The sequence below is a fragment of the Sorex fumeus genome, unplaced genomic scaffold (assembly GCF_029834395.1).
Source record: "Sorex fumeus unplaced genomic scaffold, SorFum_2.1 ptg000044l, whole genome shotgun sequence".
NCBI classification, from domain to species: Eukaryota; Metazoa; Chordata; class Mammalia; order Eulipotyphla; family Soricidae; genus Sorex; species Sorex fumeus.
This window is the reverse complement of record NW_026606101.1, coordinates 52010251-52034797: the sequence shown is the minus strand read 5'-3', so window position 1 is coordinate 52034797 and position 24547 is coordinate 52010251. Positions and strand designations below refer to the sequence as shown.

Genomic DNA, 24547 nt, shown 5'->3' with positions numbered 1-24547 from the left:
TACATCCCATAAGAGAGAGAGAGAGAGAGAGAGAGAGAGAGAGAGAGAGACAGACAGACAGACAGACAGACAGACAGACAGATAGACGGAGATCATTCTGTATCTATCCCTTTTCTGCAAGGCAGATGCCCTACCCACTGTGCTATCACTCCAGCCCCTCATATAGAAATTTTAATTTTAAAAATAGACTTAGACTTAATATCAAGCCTTGGTCCTGCCATTCTTTTCATGAGACAGTAGGACACGTAGCCTAAGATTCAGGAACTTTAAGGGACAAACAAGACTTTCCACGTGCTGCATAAAAGGCTGACACCCAAGGACAGTAGGTTTGCTCCATAGCTGGAAGCCTATCTCATGAACGGAGGGGGGAAGGCAGATGGAATAGAGAAGGGATCACTAAGAAAATGATGGCTGGAGGAATCGGTCAGGATGGGAGATGTGTGCCAAAAGTAGATAATGGGTCAAACATGACGACCTCTCAGTGTCTGTATTGCAAACTATGATGCCCAAAAGTAGAGAGAGAGTATGGAGAATATTGTCTGCCATGGAGGCAGGGGGAGGATGGGGAAGAAGGGGGTATACTGGGGATATTGATGGTGGAGAGTGTGCACTGGTGGAGGGATGGGTGTTTGATCATTGTGTGATTGTAACCCAAACATGAAAACTTATAACTATCTCACGGTGATTTAATAAAATTTAAAAAATATAAAATAAAATAAAAATTTCAGCTGTCCTGTGGAAGGTCTTCAGACCTCTGGACCTGAGACTTATATTTTCTGTCCCTCTTTTTTCTTTTTCTCCTATGGACCCAGAATTGTCTGGTGTAGGTGAAAATAGTCTTTTCCTTGGCTCAGTGAAGGTACCTGGTGTCCTGAAAGAGGTCATTGCTTTCCCCAAGGATGTCCAAGAAGGTTGGCTCACCACTGGTTTACCACAGGCCAAATTTGAGGTTAATGAACCATTGGTCATCATGAGTGAGGCCAGTGTGTTATTCAGACATTCAGAGAAGAGAAACTGGATTCAGCTGTGCATAATAACTTTTATCCACATTCCTCCCTTTCCTAATCCTAAACAAGTATGTCCTTCAGATGTACAAGGTGGTTGAAAAATTATTTCGGGAAGAGCCAGTTCATCATTTAGATCACTCTATAGTTAAAGAGACCTGTTAATCTGCCAATCCATGTTAAGATGCATGCTAATGTTCTCAATAAAAAAAATGTTTTTAGTAAAACAGGGATTCTGTCCAAAAAATAAGCCATTTGAGGATTGGAGAGATAGTACAGGGATAGTGTGCTTGCCTCACATGCAGCCAACCTGGCTCGATCCTTGGCACCCCATATGGTCCCCCAAGCCTCTCAGGAGTGATACCTGCATACAGAGCCAGTAGTAAGCCCTGAGTACCACTGAGGGTTTTCCCCAATCCCCCAAGAAAGGTTGATCTATTGCTCTGTGGAAGGATTACTTTATTCAGAATGAGTCTGAAAAGTGCTTTTGGCAAACTGGCAAAACACAACAAAACAAGAAAAGTAACTCACACATAGATTTGGTCAATTCTGTGGTGGTTAACAGAGGGAAAGAGGCTGAAGTGGGAGAATGGGTAGTGGGATTAGAGGTGGTTTTTTTTTGGGGGGGGTGTTGCGTGGGCTGGTGCTGGGACAATGGTGGTAGATACCGTGAATCCTTTAGCTATATAGAAGTGTTAGCGTATACCATTGAAATTCCGTAATATTGTAAATGAATGAAAATCACTAAAAGGGTGCAGAGAGAAAAAGTTGATCCATGGGAAATTGAAGGAATATTGACAGTTCTGTATTGGCAACAGAGGGGCCAGACCTTCTGGCCACAGCAGCCTGGGTTAGAGAGAGATGTGTGTGCACTGATGTTGTTATCTCACCCTACAGACCTCAGTGACCAGCTCCTTGAAGTAGTGGGACTAGAGGGAGCCATGGAGATGGGACAGATCTACACTGGCCTGAAGAGTGCGGGCAGGAGACTGGCCCAGTGCTCCTCTGTGACCATCAGGTATGCATCTAGTTTACCCAGCAGTCTCAAGTCCCCCCCCACTGACATAGTAGGAAGCTCTTTGGATTTCAGTGCAGAGAGAGTGGGGAGAGTTTGCTGTTCTCTTCAAATGAATTGGTGGAATTTCCTGAACAGGACTAGAAGTTTATGCAATCCCAAGAACCAAAGGCCCAACTTTTTGTGTTAAAAACAAAATACTCGAGGCTGGAGTCATAGTACAGTGGGTAGGCATTTGCCTTGCATGTGGCTGACCTGGGTTCGATCCCTGGCATCCTATAGGATCCTGAAGCACCTCCAGGAGTAATTCCTGAGTACACTGCCAAGAATAACTCCTGAACAATGGCAAGTGTGACCCAGGAAGAAAAAAAATTCAGATGTCAGGTATGCCAGAGGGCACATTCTGACAAAAAACAGATACTCTGCTCTGTTCTTTCTTGGACAGTGGCCCTTGAAATTTCCTGGCTGCATTGTAGAACAAAACCATCAGCATGAACAAACCTCTAGTAATAGACAAAGAGAATGATGCTTCTTCAAAGTCAGAACCTCAGAGGCTGGCCACTCAGGATCTGGGACAAAAGAGGACTCTGAGTGACAATCTGATATCGGTTGCCTGTTTTGTCATAGATCCTGGGCACAGATCTTTCTCAACCTGATTATCTAGACGTCTTGTTTGTTTGCATTATTTTTTTCCGTCCAATTTCTATAGTTAAGTCTATTGATTTGCCTGGGGGCTCTCCTCGAGGGGGCCACCAATATGCAGATTTCACATGTTTTTTGACCAAGGAGCTCTTTTTTTAATCCAGATACTCTAAGAGTCTCTCTAGACACTCAGTTTGAGAAAACTTGCTTGGTGCTCCCTGCATCCCTTAGAATGAACTCCAAAGCTGGTGTCTGATGTTTCTTAGCCATATTCCACTAACTCCTTACTCTATCTTCTCTCTTTGTCTTCTGTCTTTCCTATTAGCCTCCAAATTTTTATTCCCCTTTCTCTCTGTGCTGTAGCAGTGCTAGAATTACTGTCCCTTTCTCTCCATTTTCTGTGATTCTAACACTGAGTGGGTTGCAGTCTGTTAAAACAGCTAAATCATAAGAAATACGGACCCCAGAGAATGTACCATCTTGATTCCAGAGGAACCCAACAATTATAAAGAAGAAGGAGTAGCTTTTCTTCAGAACTAATAGATATTTTTTCTAAATAAAAATAGAAGGGGCGACGTAGGAGTTCTATGCTTCTGGGCATTTCCCACGTGGTCTTCAAGATCCCCAAAAATCCAATCTTCACTCTCTCTCCTGTTATTTGTTTTATTATTAGGTTTATTGTTTTTCATTATAAAATATCCTCAGGGTTGATCAGAGAATCGTCTACATCAAAACACAGCAGGCCCTTTAATTTATTATCTCAAAAACAGGGAAAATGCCAAGCCCAGGCCCGGACTCCCTGATCAGGGCAGGGAACAAATTGTGCCCTGTTCACCTGGACCGAAGGCCTCTGAAAGCACCTGCCTCTTCTCCCAAAGACCTAAATCTTCAATAGAAGGTTGTCAGAAGACTTCACCTTTCCTCCTTTAGGAATCCATAAACCAGGCTTAAAAAAAAAAAAACTTATCCCTCTTGCTTGTCTCTGCATCCCTTTTTGGGTCACACCTGGTGATGCACAGGGGTTACTCCTGGCACATGCACTCAGGAATTACTCCTGGCAGTGCTTGGGGACCACATGGGATGCTGGGAATCAAATCCTGGTTGGCCGCATGCAAGGCAAATGCCCTACCCACTGTGCTATCGCTCCAGCCCCCTGTGTTATCTCTTGAACATGTACTTCCTCTCTCTCTCTCTCTCTCCCCCTCACACTTTTCTAAGTAAGTTTCAATTAAAACTATGTTGTTTCACCAAGAACAAAAGAGTCCATGAACCTGCAGGTCACTGCAATGTGGGTGGAACTGGAGGGTGTCATGTTAAGTGAAATAAGTCAGAGGGAGAAGGACAAAGATGACCTCATCCTTTATACTCATCGCTGGTATAAAGAGAGACAAAACAAGGAAATAGACAGTATTGAACAATGACAAACACTTGGCATTGGATTATAAAACTAAGATTGCCAAGCAGTGGGAGAAGGTGGGAGGGAATGAAAACGTAGATCAGAGGTGACATAGGGTGGTTGAGGGTTTCAGCACTTTAGTGCTTGTGGGGTACAGTAACATGGTAGTCAGTGCCATCAACATTAGCACGATTGGAACCCATGTTATTTAATCCATTTCTTAACAAGTTGAAAAATGAAAAACTTGTATCAGGAAAAAAAATTTAAAAAGAAAGAAAAACTAGTCCTCAGCAAAATAGGAGCACTTTCTTCTTTTCTCCCCCTACCTATGGAAAACAGTTGGTCCCCATGACTCCTCTCCTAGTTAAGTCAGGCCCACAGCCCTACATCTGCAGAATGAATTCTTGTTGGAGGGGAGATGGTAGGATGGGGCAAGGCAAGACGCAGTCCTACCTGAGTTGTATAGGTTGGAGACATTACCTCACTGGCATGATGTAACTTCTCACTCAACATAGAAACCAGGCCTTTCCCCATTTCATAACCTTTCCCATTTCACTGTGGGGATTTTGGCACAATATGCAGGCCCTCTGGCTAAGTGTTTAACTGAGGGTCAGCTCAGTAGTGATGCTGCCATACTTTTGGGCCAGTCACTCGTACTTCTGTGGCCTCACTGCTCACCCAGGGCAGTTTCTCAAAACAGGATCCAGGCACCAAAGCAAGAGAATCAGCCATCGTGTTTATTGAAATGCAGACCCTTGGACCTGGTCCCAGATCTGCCATTGCGGAAAGGCTCAGAAATCCATTTTGGTTTTGTTGTTTGCTTTTGATACTATTGCACTTTAATTTGCATGCAAATTCTTAGCTACACACGTTACTGATTTCCCTTAAACTACTAACCTACCTGGCTTCCTACTGAGGAGATGACCTATATAACTCTCCTTACATATCTTAAGTAGGGCATTAAGGGAAATAAAAAGTTTTTAGGATTTTCAGTGACTTTTTAGAAAAGAAATATATTTTTAATAAACCCTGTCTCCACTCCCCCTAACCCCCCTCCCCCCCAAATCAAGAACCACTCCCAGGTGGGAAAATAAACTCACCACTTTTCTTTTCTTGATGGGGACAACTGTGCTTCTCCTTGTCCAAGAAGCTGACTGTGTTCTCTCTTGGGGTCCAGGACGAACAAGCTGCTGCCCATGCAGGTGGATGGAGAGCCCTGGATGCAGCCACCTTGCTCGGTAGGTCTGGCCAAATGAGTGATGATTGGGGCGCTGGGGGTGGGGGAGGCAGGGGCCTCCCAAGCACTGCACGGGGAACACAATGGTCACCTTTAGAAGCTCTTGACCAGCTAGGCAATGGTTCAATGTGATGGCCTGAGGATGTAGTTCTTCTCTGACCCTGTAGGACCAGGAGCCACCAGAGCCCCACCCAGCATTGCTCAAGGCATGGTGGTGTTAGGATTAAACAGGGTCAGGCGCATGTTCTGCTTTACGTGTAGAGAACCCTAACCTCTTTACTGTCTCCAGAGTCCTCTCTCTGGCCAGTCTTTAAGATGAGAAATTCCTTTTGCGAGTTTCTTTTTTGGCCCTTGGGGGACACTAGCAAAATCCAAGAGCTGAATGTCTCTGAGTTGGCTTTGGAAATCATCTAATGAAAGCCCTCTTCCATATTCATTCCATCCATTCATTTTCCACCAAGATTTATTTTATTTATTTATTCATTTTCAGTGAAGCAAGATCATTGTTACTGAACAAAACCTACTTAGACAGATGGTGGGGATGAGGGGAGAAAGAAAGGAGTAGGTGTTCAAGAGAGAACACAAGTTTGAAAGAGTAAGCGAACACAGAGAGACAAAGATACAAGTGAGCGAGATGCATGTTCAAGAGAGAACATTGGCTTGAAGAGTGACCCACCAAGGCTTTATTAAATAGCTTATGTGTTGGGGCCGGGACAATAATTCAGTGGTTAGGGTGCTTGCCTTGCGTGTGGCATACCTGGGTTCTATCTCTGGAATCCCATATGGTCTCCCATGCACCACCAGGAGTAATTACTGAGCGCAGAGCCAGGAGTAACCCATAAGCATTGCTAAGAATGGCCCCCAAACAAACAAACAAATAAATACCTTATGTGTTTAATAAAGGATCCTAGGGCCTGAGAAATAGTATAGCAGATAAAGCATTTGCCTTAAGTGCAGTTGACCTAGGTTCTATCCCTGGCATTTCATATGGCTTGGTCCACCTGAGGACCTCAAAGAGTGATTCCTAAGTGCAGAGCTAGAAGTAACCCCTGAGCATCACCAGGTGTGTCCCCACACAAACACACAAAATAAAAGTATCTTATGAAGCAGCTTTCTGAAAACTGTAACATTGATCCATCTTCCAAACACTCACAGTTCTAGTTGGTAAAATCCAAAACCTCATTTATAGTGGCCTGGAAAGTCCCAACTTGAATTATTCCAATGGTAGAGAACATACGAACCCAGAAGGAAGCCTGATAAACAAATCTAACTGTTAGAAAGTCATCTTTATGTGGAAGCCAAATCAGCAGACATTACCTTCTAACCTCCACTGGTTGCTTGGACACCCCCACAATCCCCTGGTGCTCCTGGGGAGAATTTCCACAATGCACAGACTCCTTAGCACAGGTGTTTCACCACCAAGGACCGAGCTGAAAATTACTGAGAACTCATGATCTACCTTGTTGAAGGTGCTTTTACCTAGCACATCACATGGTGCCAGTTGGTCATAGTTGCGCTGTCATCTTTGCTGAATAAATAAACGTCTCACAAGGGAGCAAGCAAAACTTAAGACTCCCTTAAGTTTTTAAGACACTTACTCCCCATCTGTGTTACCTTTCCTCTTAGCGGGGCCTCTGAAACCACATATTCTTTTTTGGTTCTTTCTCGGTTAAAACCCCAGCTAGACACTCTGTGTGGAAGACCATTTCCATTGGAAACTCATTGAAAGACACCCTGGGCTCTGGTCCTGGAGTCCAAAGCACAGGGCATGCTAGACGTGAGCATGTCCTCTATCCTATTGTGAAGTGCCAGTCTGTGGTCCTGAGCATCCTCTCTCTCATCGAGCCTTAAGATGCCTCAATAGTCTATTTTTTTTTTTTTGCTTTTTTGGGTCACACCCGGCAATGCACAGGGGTTACTCCTGGCTCTGCACTCAGGAGTTACTCCTGGCAGTGCTCAGGGGACCATATGGGATGCTGGGAATCGAACCCGAGTAGGCCACGTGCAAGGCAAATGCCCTACCCGCTGTGCTATCTCTCCAGCCCCCAATAGTCTGCTATTTTTGAGTCCATCAGAACACCAGGGGCTTTTTCCTACCCAAGAGAAGGTTTCTGTGAGATTTCTACTAAGTTCGAATAGAAGGTTTATTTCTAGAACTCTTTGTTCCATCTCACTTCTACAAATTATAAACTGGTCCCCAGAGGTAGACTCTAGAGCTAACATCTTCTATGAAAGCTATCTAACGTTGATAAGATACAAAAATTGCTCCACAAAATTTTACATCAATCATCTGATTTCTATAAAGACAAAGAAAAAAGATGAAAACACTCCACAGCAAAAACTAATAATAACTTACCACCTTGTTAGAAGTAGGAAGGGAGAGGAAATTTCTTCGGCTTATCATTTTGATGGAGCTAAATTGAGACAATGTATCCAAACTCCTTCTGTCTCCTAAAAACCTTAAAGAGTTGGACAGTGGCATGGGGCTCTGTGGGAGAACCTCTGCTTTGCATGTTTGAGGGCATAAGTTGGACCACTGTAATGCCTCCCATCACCCAGTGCCCTCCATGCACTGCCTGTGTGATCTCTGGTGCCACAGCAAGTCCCATGCCTGGCACATCACAACAAAGCATATAACCTCCCACCCCTAGATGTCACAAAAAGACGACAACAAGAGCTGGAGAGAGTCCAGTAAATAAGGTGCTCCACTTACCCTTGCTTGATCTCAGGCATCCCATTTGGTACCCACAGCATGCCAGGAGTAAGTCCTCAGCACAAAGCCAGGAGTAATCTTTGAGCCTAGTTGGATGTGGCTCAGAAACAAATAAACCAACAATGTTTACAACAACAAAAGGGAAGAGAGGGGGCTGGAGCAATAGCACAGCAGGTAGGGCATTTGCCTTGCACACAGCCAACATGGCCAACACAGGTTTGATTCCCAGCATCCCATATGGTCCCCCGAGCACCACCAGGAGCAATTCCTGAGTGCATGAGCCAGGAGTAACCCCTGAGCATCGCCGGGTGTGACCCAAAAAGCAAAAAAAAAAAAAAAGGGGAAAATAAATTTTAAAAAAAAAGCTGGGACTAGGTAGCTAACTCAAAGGAGTGTGGTATATGCATTGCAGGTAACCAAGTTGGATCCATAGCGCTGCATAACCTCTCAAGCACTATAGAAGTAACCTTGGTGGCCTGGTGGCACTGTTGGTGAAACCCCTGTTTTTATTATTGTTCTATTATTATTATTTAGGGGGATGTACACCTGGTAATGCTCAGGGTCTTATCCTGGCTCTGTGCTCCAGGATTGCTTCTGGTAAGGCTCAGAGCCCATCCCCAGGAGTGTCGGGGATCAAACTCCTGTGGGCCATATGCAAGGCTACCCATGATAATCTCACCCCCTAGCAAAGCCCCTGTTAAAAAAAAAAAAACTAAGAGTAGAAAAAATTAAACCCTTCCCCACATAGTTCAGTGATAGCCAAACATGGGGTTGCCAGTTCCGTAAATCCCAGTTCAGGTTTCAGAAACAGCTGCTAACTGCCTGATCTTCGCTCTCCCCCTCTCCTTACCACACTTCATAGATTACAACTCCCTGTGAAAACTGGTGTCGCCCAATGATGTTTTGGTACACGTAACTGGAAATCTATATGTGGAAACGGGTTCTGTCTATTCAAGTTGCCATAACAAAATAACACAGACCAGGTGGCTTGCACAGCAGAAACCAGTTTTCTCCTAGTCTGAAGACTAGACATTGAGATGTCAGCAGAATTGATTTCTGGTGAGACCTTCGTAATCTGCAGAGAGTGGCCCTCTCAATGAGCGCCCAGATAACCTTTCCTGCCTATGCTCATGGCCCTGGGTTTTCTCTGCCTTCTCAAAGTCACCAATTCTCTTTATTAGAGCCTCACGTCTCTGGCCTTAATTTTGACCTTAATCTTAACCTTTTCCTCCTTAAAAGACCTATCTCCAAATACAGGAAGGTAACAGAAAGTCAGTCTTGACTGAATTAAAATGAAACAACACTGGGGCCGGAGCAATAGTACAGCAGATAGGACGTTTGCCTTGCTTGAGGCCAACCCGAGTTCAATCCCCTGCATCCCTATGTTCCTCCAAGCACCACCAGGAGTGATTCCTGAGTGCAGAGCCAGGAGTAAGCTCAAAGCATCACTGGGCATAACCCAAAAAGCAATATATATATATATATATATATATATATATATATATATATATAACAACCCTTGTTGAAACATGTACCTGTTTTTCTATAAACACACATCAAATGAAAAGTGATTTCAAATTCAAGGCTCAGTGATCCAACATCACAGGATAAAATAATGTTTGGTAAAAACGGAAACCAGTTAGGGGCTGGAGAGATAGTACAGCAGTTAAGGTGCTGGCCTTGCTTGCTGTCAGAGCACTGTTGTCTTCCCCCTCAAAACAAAATCAAGGTAAAGGTAAAGGTAAAGGCCCTCCCGTTGATCGTCGATTTGCTCGAGCGGGCCCAGTAACGTCTCCATTGGAGACTTTGTTGTTACTGTGTCTGGCATATCGAATACTCTCGGTAGCTTGCCGGGCTCTCCAAGAGGGGCAGAGGAATCGAACTCGGGTCGGCCATGTTGGCCGCTTGTAAGGTGAACGCCCTACCCGCTGTGCTATCGCTCCAGCCCTTAAAACAAAATCAAAGCCAGTTAAATTAGAATGACAAAGCCATTAAATATAGTTATACAAAACTATACAACAGTAAGTCATTCTTTGAAAGCTAGGCTATATGTTGTGAACATTAATAACTTGGACTCCAAAACTAACGTTATATTAACAAAGGCTAAAAGCAGATGGGTTATGTTATTAGAAGAACAGTCAAAAATAGGCTAAATTTTAAAAAAATTTATTAGTGAAACACCATGAGGTACAGTTGCAGATTTACAAATTTTTGTGTTTGGGTTTCAATTATACAATGACCGAGTACCCATCCCCCCACCAGTGCCCATTCTCCACCACCACGGGTCCCAGTATCCCTCCCACCCCCCCCATCCTCCCCATCCCACCCGACCTCTGTGGCAGGACATTCTCTTTTGTTCTCTCTCTCCTTTTGGGTGCTGTGGTTTGCAAAAGAGGCATTGAGTGGCAATCATGTTCGGTCTATAGTCTACTTTCAGTATGTATCTCCCATCCTGGGAGGATTCTCCCAACACCCTTTACTTGGTGCTCCCTTTTCTATCTGAGCTGCCTTTTCCCCTAACATGTGCGGCTGGCCTCCAAGCAATGGAGTGAACCTCCTGGTATTTATCTGGCCTATTCTTGAGTGTTAGTCTCCTATTTTGTCACTTTATGTTCCCCAGATGAATGCAATCTTTCTATGCCTGTCCCCCTCTTTCTGACTCATTTCACTTAGCATGATACTTTCCATGTAGTACCACTTGTGTGTAAATTTCATGACTTCATCTTTTCTAACAGCTACATAGCCCTCTTTTGTGTAGATGTACCAAAGTTTTTTTAACCAGTCATCTGTTCTTGGGCACTCAGGTTTTTTCCAGATTCTGGCTATTGTAAAGAGTGCTGCAATGAACAAACAAGTGCAGATGTCACTTTGACTATACTTTTTTGCCTCTCTGGGACATATTCCCAGGAGTGGTATTGCTGGGTCAAATGGGAGCTCAATTTCTAATTTTTTGAGAATCGTCCATACTGTTTTCCAAACGAACTGAACCAGTCGGCATTCCCACCAACAGTGAAGGAGAGTCCCTTTCTCGTCACATCCGTGCCAACACAGGTTGCTTTTGTTCTTTTGGATGTGGACTAGTCTCTGTGGTGTGAGATGATATCTCATTGTTGTTTTGATCTACATCTCCCTGATGATTAATGATAAATTCTTTACCGTCTCTCTTCAGTTTGACAATTTAAAAGTATAAGTCAGAAGAAGACACATTTAGGGGAATAACCTGAAAAGAAGGCATATACCCTTTAAACATGGGAGAATTTTTAACTTATGAACAATAAGAATGTAACACAAGACCCAAAAAAAGCAAATAAGGAAACATTTTAATTTTGAAGCAAGGTGAAAGAGTTTAGACTAAATAAGTCACTCTCTTTTTGATAAAATGAATATTCAATTATGAGCTGTAATGGTCACAAATTTTTAGATATCTAATAAATGAATCAAAACATGGTTAAAAACAATATCAATATATTTTATTCATTCATTCATTCATTTCATTCATCATCCTGTTATTCGTCGATTGCCTCGAGCAGGCCCCAGTAACGTCTCTTTCATCCTAGCCCTGAGATTATATTCAAGGCTCTTTAGGAGAATGAGACCCATCATTGTTACTGGTATTTGGCATATTTGGTACGCCACGGGGAGTTTGCCAGACTCTGCCCTGTGGGCAGGCTACATTCGATAGCCTGCAAGTTTGTCCAAAATTTATAACAAAAATTATTTTATAAGAAATTGTCAAAAAATTGTCAGAAACAAACACCAATTTCCAGAAACTTTAAAATAGTTGTTTCTCTATTTGAAGTGTCAAGAAAAAAAAAAGAAAGTAATAAAATTTGCATGAAATAATCCTATAATCTCTACGCAAATATCTCATATTTTCTTGGATTCACACAGTACTTACTAAAATAAATCAAGTTCACAAAGAAGAGAAATATATATGTATATATAATATATATGCACAATATATATAAAATCCAGAAATAGGAATTCTAAAAGTTAGATTATATGATACTATAAATTAATTAAACTAGATCAATCAAACTACAAAAATCAATAAAACTATAACAATCAATAAAACTAGAAATTAATAATGGAAGATTAAGTGAACAAATAGAATCCCTCAGATTTTCAGAATCTCCTGAAGAATAAGATCTGAGAGGGGTTGGAGCAATAGCACAGCAGGTAGGGTGTTTGCCTTGCACGTGACAATCCAGGTTCGATTCCCACCATCCCATATGGTCCCCCGAGCACCGCCAGGAGTAATTCCTGAGTGCATCGCCAGGTATGACCCCCCCCCCAAAAAAAAAGCAAAAAAAAAAAGAATAAGATCTGAGAAAAGATTAAACCACTATTATTATTTAAAGTGATTAAAAGAACAGAGAAGGTCCCATACAAAACTTACAGAATATAGCCTAAAGTAAAAAAGTAAAAAGTAAAGGCCCTCCCGTTGATCATCGATTTGCTCGAGCGGGCCCAGTGACGTCTCCATTGGAGACTTTGTTGTTACTGTGTCTGGCATATCGAATACTCTCGGTAGCTTGCCGGGCTCTCCGAGAGGGGCAGAGGAATCGAACTCGGGTCAGCCATGTTGGCTGCGTGCAAGGGAGACGCCCTACCCGCTAAAAAACATAAATTCAAAGTCCCATCTACTTCCACCATGTACAATGGAGGAAATCCAATGAATAGTCCCCAGATTAGAACAAAAATGAAAATATCTAGGGCTGGAGCAATAGTACAGCGGATAGGGCGTTTGCCTTGCATATGGCCAACCAGGGTTCGATTCCCAGCATCCCATATGGTTCCCTGAGCACCACCAGGAGTAATTCCTGAGTGCAGAGCAGGAGATAACCCCTGTGCATTGCCGGATGTGACCCCAAAAAAGCAAAAAAAAAATCTTAAAAGGAACTGTAGAAAGAAATTATGAGACTTAAAGTAGAAAGTAATTTAAAAATAGAAAAATATAGAAGTAATTTCTTAAATGTGTCAAATGTTTGAAATCCTAGTTTTAAAAAGAGAAAAATAGGCCAGAGAGATTAAAATGTATAAATATAATAAATAAGTATAAATGTGGCAATAGCTATATTTAATTATAGGATGTCATGATATGACATATTTATTATATATAGTCATCTTGATTCTAATAAACTTGAAACTTTTAAGAAAATGAATGAAAATCCTACATAACCATTAATGGTTTTCATTAATGAAATGGAAAATGCTTTTAAATAATTGCATCAAGATGATCTTAAAGCAGATGGTCTTACTGATGAGTATTGTGGTGAGTAATGACAATGAGATCACTTATTAGAAAATAAATATTTATGTAAAATTTTCCATGTTCTGAACTAAGGTAGAAAACTACCCAGTTCGTGTTATAAAATGTAAACATATATAAAGCCTTTAAAATTTATACTAAAAAATAGAAAACTATAGAAAAAATTAAAAACATATTTCTGAATGGTTTTCAAAAACATTTGAAAAAATGTCAAATATGAACATGATACAAAAATTCTGTCCTCCCATTGTTCATTGATTTCTTGAGCAGGCACCAGTAACATCTCACAACAAATTGTGAGACTTGTTACTGTTTTTGGCATATTGAATACATCACGGGTAGCTTGCCAGGCTTTGCCATGTGGGCGAGATACTCTCGGCAGCTTGCTGGTCTCTCCGAGAGGGGTGGAGGAATCAAACCCGGGTCTTCTGCGTGCAAGGCAAATGCCCTACCCACTGTGCTATGGGCTGGAGTGATAGCACAGAGGTAGAGCGTTTGCCTTGTGCACAGCCAACCTGGCCGAGCCAGGTTCAATTCCTCCGCCCCTTTCGGAGAGCCTGGAAAGCTATACAGTAACAAGTCTCACAATGGAGACGTTACTGGGCCCACTCGAGCAAATCAATGAACAACGGGAGGACAGTGTTTGACAAAAATTCTAATTTTTGGTAGATAAAGTAAGTAAAAGTAAAATTTTTGGTAGATAGAATTGAGAAATTTGTTAAAAGAAATATTCACTCCTCAAAAAGAGTATGTCAAAGGAGAGCAAGGAAGTCTTCTAATATTAGTGTAGTTTTAAAAATTGTATAGAAATAGATTATCTAAAATATACACATTCAAATTTTCTTTTTTTCTTTTCTTTTCTTTTTCCATTTTTTGTTTTTATTTTTGTTTTGGGGCCATACCCAGCAGTGCTCAGGGCTTGCTCCTGACTCTGTGTTCAGAGTCATTTCTGGTGGAGCTCAGGGATTGAACCCAGATCAGCTGCATGCCAGGCAAGCATTTTACTTGCTATATCATCACACTGGGCTGGAGCAATAGCACAGAAGTAGGGCGCACGGCATGCCCGCACAGCAAAGCCTGGCAAGCTACCCATGACATATTTGATAGGCCAAACTTGGTAACAACAAGTCTCATAATGGAGATGTTACTGGGCCCACTCGAGCAAATCGATGAACAACGGGAGGACAGTGCTACAGTGCTACCATCACTCTAGACCCTAGGTTCAAATTTTCTGGGTTTTTTTTTTTTTTGCTTTTTTTGCTTTTTTTGCTTTTTGGGTCACACCCAGCCATGATCAGGGGTTACTCCTGGTTCATGCACTCAGGAATTACTCCTAGTGGTGCTCGGGGGAACATATGGGATGCTGAGAATCGAACCCAGTTGGCGACTTGCAGGGCAAACGCCCTACCCGCTGTGCTATCGCTCCAGCCCCAAATTTTCTGATTTTTAAAGATAAAACTTCTCAGAAAATTATGATTAAATTTAAAGTCTCTCCAACTAATTAGGAAATAACTTAAAACCAGTAACTATAGTTTACTTAACAGTAAAGCACTATCAGAATTCTCATTAGCTGTGGATCACATATGTATGCTAATGTTGCTTGGTACTGCTAGTCAACGGAAAATATATGAAACGTAAAAGAAATATCACTATTTGGTACAGTGATATTATTTGCATGTATCATTCCGTATATAGGGCTAAAGAGATAGCATATATTGCTTGCAGCTAAGCCCAATTCAGATCCCTACCAATATGGTCCCACAAGCACTGCCAGAGGTCAAACCTAAATACAGAGCCAGAAATAGCTCCTGAACACCATCGGTGTAACCCCCCAAAAGAAAAAAGTATAAAAGGGAAAGATAACTTAATAAACAAAACTAGAAGTAAAAGAAAACCTTAAGTCACTATTTCTATTAAGCTCTATAAATAGACCAAAGTAACCAGTTTTTATGTGTACTAGTCATAAACAATAAAAATACATATTTTAAGAAATTTAACCTCTCCCAATAGCAACTACCAAAACACGCAAAACACTCAATTGTGAAACATAAGTGAAAACTACCAGACTTAACCAATATTGTTTTTAAATAATTTGAATTTATAAAAAGCCATGCTTCTAAATACGTAACTCAAATAAAATTCCAATGCAGAAGGTTTTGTTTTTCTTTGCTTGACAAAACAATGCAATAATTGAGGCATCTTACAAAAGAATTATGAAAAAGGACTTCCCACAAGATATTAAAATAGTTATAAAACCACAGTAATTGGCACTAAATTGGATAGATAAATCAGGAGTAAGGAAGAAAGCCCTAAAAGAACCTAGAACACATAAAAACTAATGAAGGAAAAGATAAATATCATAAACTCATTTGAAAGAAAACTAATTTGTTACATATGATATCCAAGAAATTGCCTTTTGAGGAAAAAATCATTTATACCAATTATTGACATCAAGCTATACCACAAGAACAAGAACAAAACTAAACACTCAAATCCAATTAAGGTAAATATCACTAAAGAAAACAGGTGATATCTCAAAGTAAAAATTTTTAACTATTAAATTTTTTTATTCGCAATCCCAGAATCAATGGAGATTTTTTAAAGGCTGACAAGATTTTGCAATAGTCATTTTAAAGAGCAGATTAATGGGGCCAGGTAGCAGGTAGGGCATTTCCCTTGCATGTGGCCGACCCGGGTTCAATTCCCAGTATCCCATACGGTCCCCCAATTGCCAGCAGGGATAATTCCTGAACACAGAGCCAGGACTAACCCCTAAGCATCGCTGGGTGTGATCTCTCCCACCAAAAAAAAAAAAAAATGCAAAAAAAAAAAGAGCATATTAACAATCTTTATGTATAAAGCGTTCCTGGACATTGGCAGGGAAAATGAGGATAATAATGCAGTAGTAAACAGAATCTACAGAAGGCCATAGGCTAGTAAAGCTATGAAATGATATTTCCTATCACAAATTAAAAAGGGGGGAGGAGAATTTCAAATAAAAATAGTGAGAAATTTATACATGGTATATAGACAACTCGATGAGGGAGTGCAATTGTTTGAAAGAGGGAATGCCTGGACCACTCGACCCCAGAGTATAAGGAGAAGGGCAGAGAAGAAAAGAAAGTAAGGGGGAAAGAAGAGAAAGATGGGAAGCCACAGAAAACAGGCCAAGCGGATCTGAGTACATTGTGGGCATAAAGGAGAGGTACAGCTGAATATCCAAACCACAGAGTCAACACTGAAAACAAGAGATCCAGATTTCAACAATCAGACTTAAAAAGGTGCCTATCAAGGTGGCATGCCGGGAGTGGAGACATAGGAGGGAACGTGAGAACCCTGGTGGCAGGAAGAAGACATGAGTGGGGAGATGGGCACTGGGTCACAGTGTGTCTAAAATAATGGTGCTTTAATTAAAAAAATATTAATAGCACTGTAGCACTGTCCTCCCGTTGTTCATCGATTTGCTCCAGCAAGCACCAGTAATGTCTCCATCGTGAGACTTGTTGCTACTGTTTTTGGCATATCGAATATGTCACGAGTAGCTTGCCAGGCTTTACCCTGAGGGCAAGATACTCTCCATAGATTGCTGGGCTCTCCGAGAGGGGCAGAGTAATCGAACCTGGGTCGGCCGCATGCAAGGCAAACGTCCTACCCGCTGTGCTATCGCTCCAGTCCCGGAATCAAATGAACTTTAAAAAAAAAGATTCGGGGCTGGAGTTATAGTACAGCGGGTAGGGCATGTGCCTTGCACACAGCCTACCCGAGTTCAATACCCAGCACCCATATGGTCCCCCAAGCACTGCGAAGTAACTCCTGAATGCAGAGCCAGGAGTAACCCCTGAGTATTGCTGGGTGTGACCCAACAAGGAAAGGAAAAAAAAAAGAAAAGAAAACGCCATTGTCATGTTTCACTTATCAAATGAGCCCAATTTGGGGGTGGGAGAGTGCTTACCCAAGTCTGGGTATAGGAATGGGGAGTTAGTATGTTCGGTGGTGGGGTTTTTGTTTTTTCTTGTTTTGTTGTGTGGTGTCATGATCACATCCAGAGTTTCAAGAATATGAGGCATGCTTTATACTACTGAGCCACAGTCTGACTTAGGATGACTTAATATTCTTTTGCAAATAATAAGTATAACTATCAAAGGTAAGCTGAAGTCAGCTCATTCATTGAGGCAAGTGTATAAACTGGTCCAGCTCTTTTGGGAAGCATATGGAACCATGTATCAATATCTTTAAAAAGATTAATATACAGGGGCTGGAGCAATAGCATAGTGGATAGGATGTTTGCCTTGCACGCAGCCAACATGGCCGACACAGGTTTGATTCCCAGCATCCCATATGGTCCCCTGAGCACCACCAGGAGTAATTCCTGAGTGCAAAGCCAGGAGTAACCCCTGTGCATTGCCGGGTGTGACTCCCCCCCAAAAAAATTCAAGTTATTGAATACAAACAACCTGATACATAAGAATGTTGATTTCTCTATCATTCATAACAGCAAAAGCAACATGAAAATTATTTAAAAGCTCAATGTTTAGAGAAAGAGTTTAAGATGTTCTCTGAATTCATCAAATGGAATAAGTTTAAGTCATTGGAAATCATGTCTAATGAATATTTAATAATGCTGGAAATGCTTGCAAAATAATGACAAATGAAAATAGCACATTAAAAAGTCAATTTCAACTTTATTAAAAGCATAAATACATACATATTGGAAAATATATGCCTGAAAATTAATAGCGGTTACCTTAAGTAATTTTTGTTTTGTTCAGGGACCACACCTGGCTATGTTAGTTAATCGTAGATTCTAAAAGTTAAAAATGATTGTGATTATTTAATCTAATCCAATGACTCTCAGATTTCAGTGTGCATCCAAATAACCTGGAAGACCTCTAAAGCTCAGATTGCTGAGTTTTTGCCTTAATAGATCTAGATGCCTGAGAATTTGTCTTTACAACAAGTTTCAAGGACATGCTGTTGCTGTTTGTTTAGAGGCCACATTGGGCTTATTGATTGGTTGTTGGTTTTTGTTTGGGGGTTGTTTTTGGTTGATGTTTCTTTTGGTTTATTTGTTTTCTCCTTTGGGCAACATCTGGCCATGTTCGGTACTTACTCCCAGATCTGTGCTCAGGGATCACTCCTGATGGAGTATTGGGGACACATGCGATGCCAGAAATCAACCAGGTTGACTTCATGCAAGGCAAGCACCCTACCCACTATTCTCTCTCTCTCTCTCTCTCTTTCTCTCTTTCTCTCTCTCCCCCTCCGAACCCCCCCCCCCCCACCAGACCATACTTTGAAAAGTAATAATCATCTAACACAGAATCCCAGTTTGTCAACAAATTCCAGGCTTTTCCACCCTTGGCAAAAAACAGCTGTGTGGTTATGTAGTTTCTTGAGCCTCTGGTGGTGGAAACACCCTAATAAAGCAGAGAATTCTCAGACCTGAAAGACTGCTCAAGCCTTCTATAGACACTGCAACCTCAATCATAGTTCCTAAAAGAATGTTTTAAAATACAAGAACTTTCAGGTTTGTGCCTTCCTCCTCCTCTCCAGCTGAAATTTGGGTAATCTTGGACATTTCATAAACCATTTGAGAAGGGCCCATACTTCTGGCTATTGGCTGTTTTGCCTGCCTCAGCTGTCCTGGGAGGGGGACAGCTCTTATTGCTTCTCTCGAAGTAATAAATATGTATTTATTTGCATGGCGAATGGCCCTCACTATCAAATGAACTCTCAGCATTAGTGATATCTAAAACTAGACTCTGAATTTAATAGGAAATCATGCCGCAGCCGTCTTGTGAATTTCCAGCCATCACACTCGACTCAGCTATATCAGTTCTCCCTGTTAAGAAGCAGAAAACTGAAGCTGTGGGACTGCTTTCCTTAGCACTTGCCAGATGTTAGAAATGTTAAGAAATGCTTTAAGCCAATCATGAAGACTTTAATTAATTGCCTGACCTGCCCAATTACCCAAAAAGAGTTTGGGTTTCTAACTATAGAAATATGAAGTGCCCTTTTTCCATCTGTGATCGAAAAAACCGTCTTAAATGAATCCAGCTACCCAGCTATTGAACGCACTGCTCCCTCCTACCTGTTGGGTAAAGAAGGCACGAGACTGACAACTGCTTGTCTCAAAAGGAGGATGTGATCTCATAACATATGTAGAGTTAGCTCTCAGTAACTGTGGTCTTACAGTCCACAAACCACTTCACAATCTCCACATTACCCTACCAAGACATTTGTCAAAATTGCTGACAAACAAAATGGGAGGGATCTGAGTTTCGCTTCCTCTTCTTTGCTCTGAAGGTGCTAACCAGCAAATAAATAGCTCAGCTTGAGACAGAAAAGGAGAAGCATGAGTCTACTATCATGTCAAGAAAATGGACTCCATCAGCAGGAAATGTAGGCAGTGCACCAGCTGCCTCTCTTCCTCCGAACCCAGCCAGCCCCCTACGAGGACAGCCTTCCTGGGTTGTATTGATGAGTTGATATTCCCACTCAGAGCAGGCACTGCTCTGGCTCAGGGAAAACTGGAGTGAGTAAGAGATAGCTCATGTACTCTCGGGACTGAAAGGAAGCTTGTCCCAAAGAAATGTGATACCAATTACTGTCATCAGATTGTGCTTGATGGTCTGGCAAAGATAAATGCTATCAGGGGGCCGGTCTATGCCTCACTTTCATGAATTCTGGAATAACGGCAATGCCAATCAGACATATAACATAGAATGGCGTATGATACACTCATGGTTTTCTTCTCTTCTGGTGACTACAAACAGATAAACTCTCTTCCTAGATCTCCAGGTTGGGAGAAGTCAATAGAGGATTTATTTTCAGTTCCCACTGCACAGACTACACTAATTCTCTACAGGTTTTTTCTTTCCATACCCTGGGCCTAACGCATTTAAACCTGGCTTGCAGTGGTACCCTCTTAGTCAGCTTCTCCCCCATTCTAACTTGCCTTGGCAACACTGTTGAATGAATAATTTCTCTAGAACTCGTTTTCATCATGTCATTCACCAGTTTCCAAAGTTATCATCGTTCTCCATTAACTCATATAAAGCCCATGCCAGCTGCCACCTGTACCTTGACCTCATGACCCCTCCTTTGCCTTACAAGGATTGTGTTCATATGTGAACCCTCTACCCAAGATTTCCCTTTCTCTTTCCAGACATACATTTCCTTTCATTTCTTTTCAAATATTGAAAGTTCTCCTATAAGCACCTGTCATGTTCTTCACATCCTTATTTATTTGTTTTTTTAGTGATAGGGGATTAAACCCTGAGCCTCGTCCATGTAAAGCCTGTAGTGTCTCAGTGTCCCGCATCCCTGATCCACTAGTGGTTTTTCATACTGCCTTGTATATACTAATGGTTTTCAACAAGACCAGTGCTGGCTCCCAGGAATTTTTGCAAGTCTGGAAAAATGGTTTTGCCACTTACTAGAGTGATTTTTCGTGGCCAGTTTTCAGACCATTGCTGGTCAACAGGTGTGAAAAAGTTGAAATCACGGGCTTCTACCATATTGATCCAGGCTTATTGACAGAATTCTTCAAGGGTTCTGTTGTTCTCTGGGAATGCACTGTCATTTCCGGTGCGAATGAATTTACAGATTCTGTTTCTTTTAGTAGACCCTTTTCTCTGCCAATGTAAGATGATAATTATTTAGAGAACTGTTGCATTCTATTTTGCAGTGTACAGTGGGGTTTCGTTGGCAGTCTTTCACTTGATCTTTACAGTTTTGTGAGAGAAAACTATAAACCTATAAAACCTCTGTCAAAGTTCTCATTTTACAGTTCAGTGTGCACTGGTTTTCAGGGTTAAATGATTGTTCAAGGGCTCACAGCAAAAGAATATGAGTTCTAGGATTCAATGAAAGAAAGAACTTTGAGGGGCTGGAGCAGTAATACAGCAGGTTGGATGCTTACCTTGCATGCAGCTAACCCAGATTCGATCCCTGGCATTCCATATGGTCCCCCGAGCATCGCCAGGAGTAGTTCCTGAGTGCAGAGCCAGGAGTAACCCCTGAGCATTGCTGGGTATAGCCCCCCCAAAACAAAAACTTTTTAAAATTAACTCAATGCAAGATCTCCAAATTCTAATGATTCTTATTTGACAGAGGAGAGGGGTCTCCCAAGTGGTGCTTAGGGTGCCCTCGATTCTCAGCCAACATGGTGGTTCCGGGGCTGGACCGATAGCACAGCAGGTAGGGCGTTTGCCTTGCATGCGGCCGACCTGGGTTAATTCCCAGCATCCCATATGGTCCCCTGAGCACAGCCAGGAGTGATTCCTGAGTGCAGAGCCAGGTATAACCTGTGCATCGCTGGGTATAACCTAAAAACAACAACAACAACAAAAATGATGGTTCCATGCATGGGAGCTGCCATGCATGTGATTACCAGGGCCACACCTAGCTGGGCTGGGGTGGGAGGGCATCCAGGGCCAGTGATGCTTGGGGAACATGTGGTGCTGGTAGTCAAACCAGGTGGGCTACATGCAGAGCATGAAACTTTACCCCCTGTGCTGACTTTCTGACCTGCTAAACGGCTCTTGTCCCACATCATCTTCCTTCTCTGAACATGTGTCAGATTCGATAAATGTTGTTGACAAGCTGGTAATGCAGATGATTAAGGTGAGTGTCACCAGGCTGCATTCAACTAGGGATTAAGTACTTGGAAGCCATGCTCTAAGGATAAGGTGGAAAAGGGGGGAAAAAACAAAAGTGATGATTAAGGGGCTAGAAAGCTAGTACAGTGGGTAAGGCACTCGGCTTGCACAACTGACTCGATTCATCCCCTGCATACCATCTGGTCTCTGGAACCCCACCAGGGATGATCCCTGAGCACAGGGTAAACCCTGAAGCAGTTGGGTGTGACCCAAAAAACAGAACAAAATGACCATTGACTATCAGTGTCTTTCACTTTCAGTCTGCAGAAAAAAAAAAGAAAATTCATAAAGCCAACCTTAAAAAAATTAATTTTAGAAGAAAGGTGGTTTAGCCTGGAAGGGTACACAAAGAGGAGACATCTAATAGACTCATTTGGAAATTGTCCACATAGTGTTACTTGGGTCAGAGGTCAGACTAAAGCCTCTAGGTCAACTTTGAGATCCTAGTTGACATTTCTGCACTTCCTGGGCAGGGATGGCCGGAAGTCATGGAGCATAGGACACTGAAAAACTGTGCTCTGGTTCTTTAACCTTTCCATGTGACCTTGAGTGAATCGAAGGCCCCACAGAGACTGGGCCTCCACTCCTTTCTCTCAGCAGAGGCTGAATGGGATGGTCCCTGAGGTCTTCCTCTGGCTGTGACATTCTGAGTCTATAAATAGCAAGGACACAGGACAGGTGCGAGCTGATCACCCCGTGGGAAGCTCACACCTGTCTCTCTCCAGTGTTTCCGCCCTGACTTCCAGTTGCCAAACTCCAGGCCCAGTCAGGCTCCAGTTGCCAAGTTTAAAGCTGTTCAAGGTCAGCCGTCCTTTTGCTGAGGGATCCTTGCAAGCCAAAGCTGACCTCTGTCTCTCTGAGACTCCCTCTCCCTTGGCTGCCTGGGATTCGCACCTCACTAATTCAACTCTGCCTCTTGCTTTTTAGATTAAAATTACCCACAAGAACCAAGCACCCATGATGATGGGGCCTCCTCAGAAGAGCAGCTTCTTCTCCCTGAGAAGGAAGAGTCGTTCCAAAGACTAGACAAAGTGCCAAACACCTGATATGCCAAGAAAGAAGACAAGAAACGCACACAGACACACACACAGACACACACACTACACACACACATACACACACACACACACACACACACGCTTCTCTAGCCAGTGGGAGTAAACACACCATTCAGGAAGTAATCTTCACCTCCCATTTAGTCTGTTTCAACAATGTGTACACGCCAACTAAACCAACTCCAACAGGACACTCTGAATGGATGCAGTACCCACCAGGGCATGGGGGTCTTGCAGCAACTTCCACCTTCCCAGAAGGCCTTTCCTGAGTGGGATTATCCAAGACTTCAGGAGAAGTCCCCCTTTCTTTCACCAACACTGCAAGTTGCATCTTTTCTTCGCGGACACTCACACGGAGCGAGGTGCAAGTTTCCTGCCAAGAGCGAGATCGGATGTGGCGAAGGGAAGGAGCTCCTGTTCCAGCAAGCTTGCACAAAGCTCCCTCTGTGGAGAGACAAGACGCCTCCTACTCTCTGAGCCCAGCGCTTGGCAGGACTCCTGGAGCACACGTTGTTGGTGTCATGGTTGTCTTTCGAGCGACAACTTCTCCCTGAACTCACTGAGGAGGCAGGGAGGCTGTGGAGAGCCGGGTTTTTCTTCTTGGTTCCCTGCCCTGTCGGGAGGCACTGCTTCTTATTATCCCCAAGCCCTTTCCTGGGGACTGTGCGTTTGTTCTGTGTCGGCTCCCGGCTCCCAGAGCCCCCCGTGTGCCTCAGAGGCACACCTTAGATGTGGTATTTATTTTCTTAGTTCTGCAAACACCTGGGAGGGAAAGCAGAAAAACTGGGATCTATTTTTCAAATTGGTGTCATAATATTGTGTAAAAGGGGAAGAGAAAAAAAAAAACACCCCCAGCTTCTTTCTTTTTCAAGCCGAAGTGTGTTTCCTGTATAAGTTTGAAGCCCTGGTGGCAGACTATTCCTGAAAGCAGACAAGATGGGAGAGAAGGGCCTTTGCTGAAGGGACCAGGAGCCAAACTATTAAGTAGTTCTCTCCTGCTTCTTTGCACCTTCCTCTCCCAACGTATGTCATGCAGGCCCTTCTGCTGGTCTGTGTATACACATTTGTAGCATATATATTTATGTATATAAATATTTATTTCCTGGTGAACTTTTCCTGGTTGAAAAAAAAAACCCACATGTAGTCTAGGAACAGAAAGTGAAAAAGGAAAACAAAGTTTCTTAGCCTCCCCAACCCCCATTCCATTTCAGTGTCAAGACTCATTTCCTTATGGCAATCACAAGATTTGAGGGAAACGAAAGTGGCTCCTTGTCTAAAAAAGACTGAGAATATGTACTCTAGATTTAAAAAAAAAAAAAAAACAGAAAGAAAACATGAGCGGTGTTCTGGGCAGGTCGTACTCTCCATTTGTCAGATAAGAAAACTGAGTGTCTCAGCACATTTAAGAGACTTGTTCTTGGTATCTCAGTTAATATGGTTTGGGAATAGGTGTCTCTAAAAAGAGAACCAAGTGAGAAAAGAAGCCACACCTCCTGGAATAGGGATTTGTCCAGTACCTGAGAAACGATCCCATTTGGATGCAGATGTCT

General features: G+C 42.5%; 1 protein-coding gene across 2 annotated transcripts in view; it reads left to right on the top strand.

Moving 5' to 3' along the window:
* The window catches only part of DGKG (diacylglycerol kinase gamma), a 235443-nt gene extending 212421 nt beyond the window's left edge, over positions 1-23022 (top strand). For both annotated transcript variants that reach the window (XM_056121394.1, XM_056121393.1), the window contains 3 exons: positions 1902-2022; positions 5235-5295; positions 22870-23022. In XM_056121394.1, the coding sequence (XP_055977369.1) occupies positions 1902-2022; positions 5235-5295; positions 22870-22968 (281 nt within the window). In that variant the 3' untranslated portion in view covers positions 22969-23022. The remainder of the gene's footprint in view (positions 1-1901; positions 2023-5234; positions 5296-22869) is intronic.
* Positions 23023-24547: the final 1525 nt, after the last annotated feature.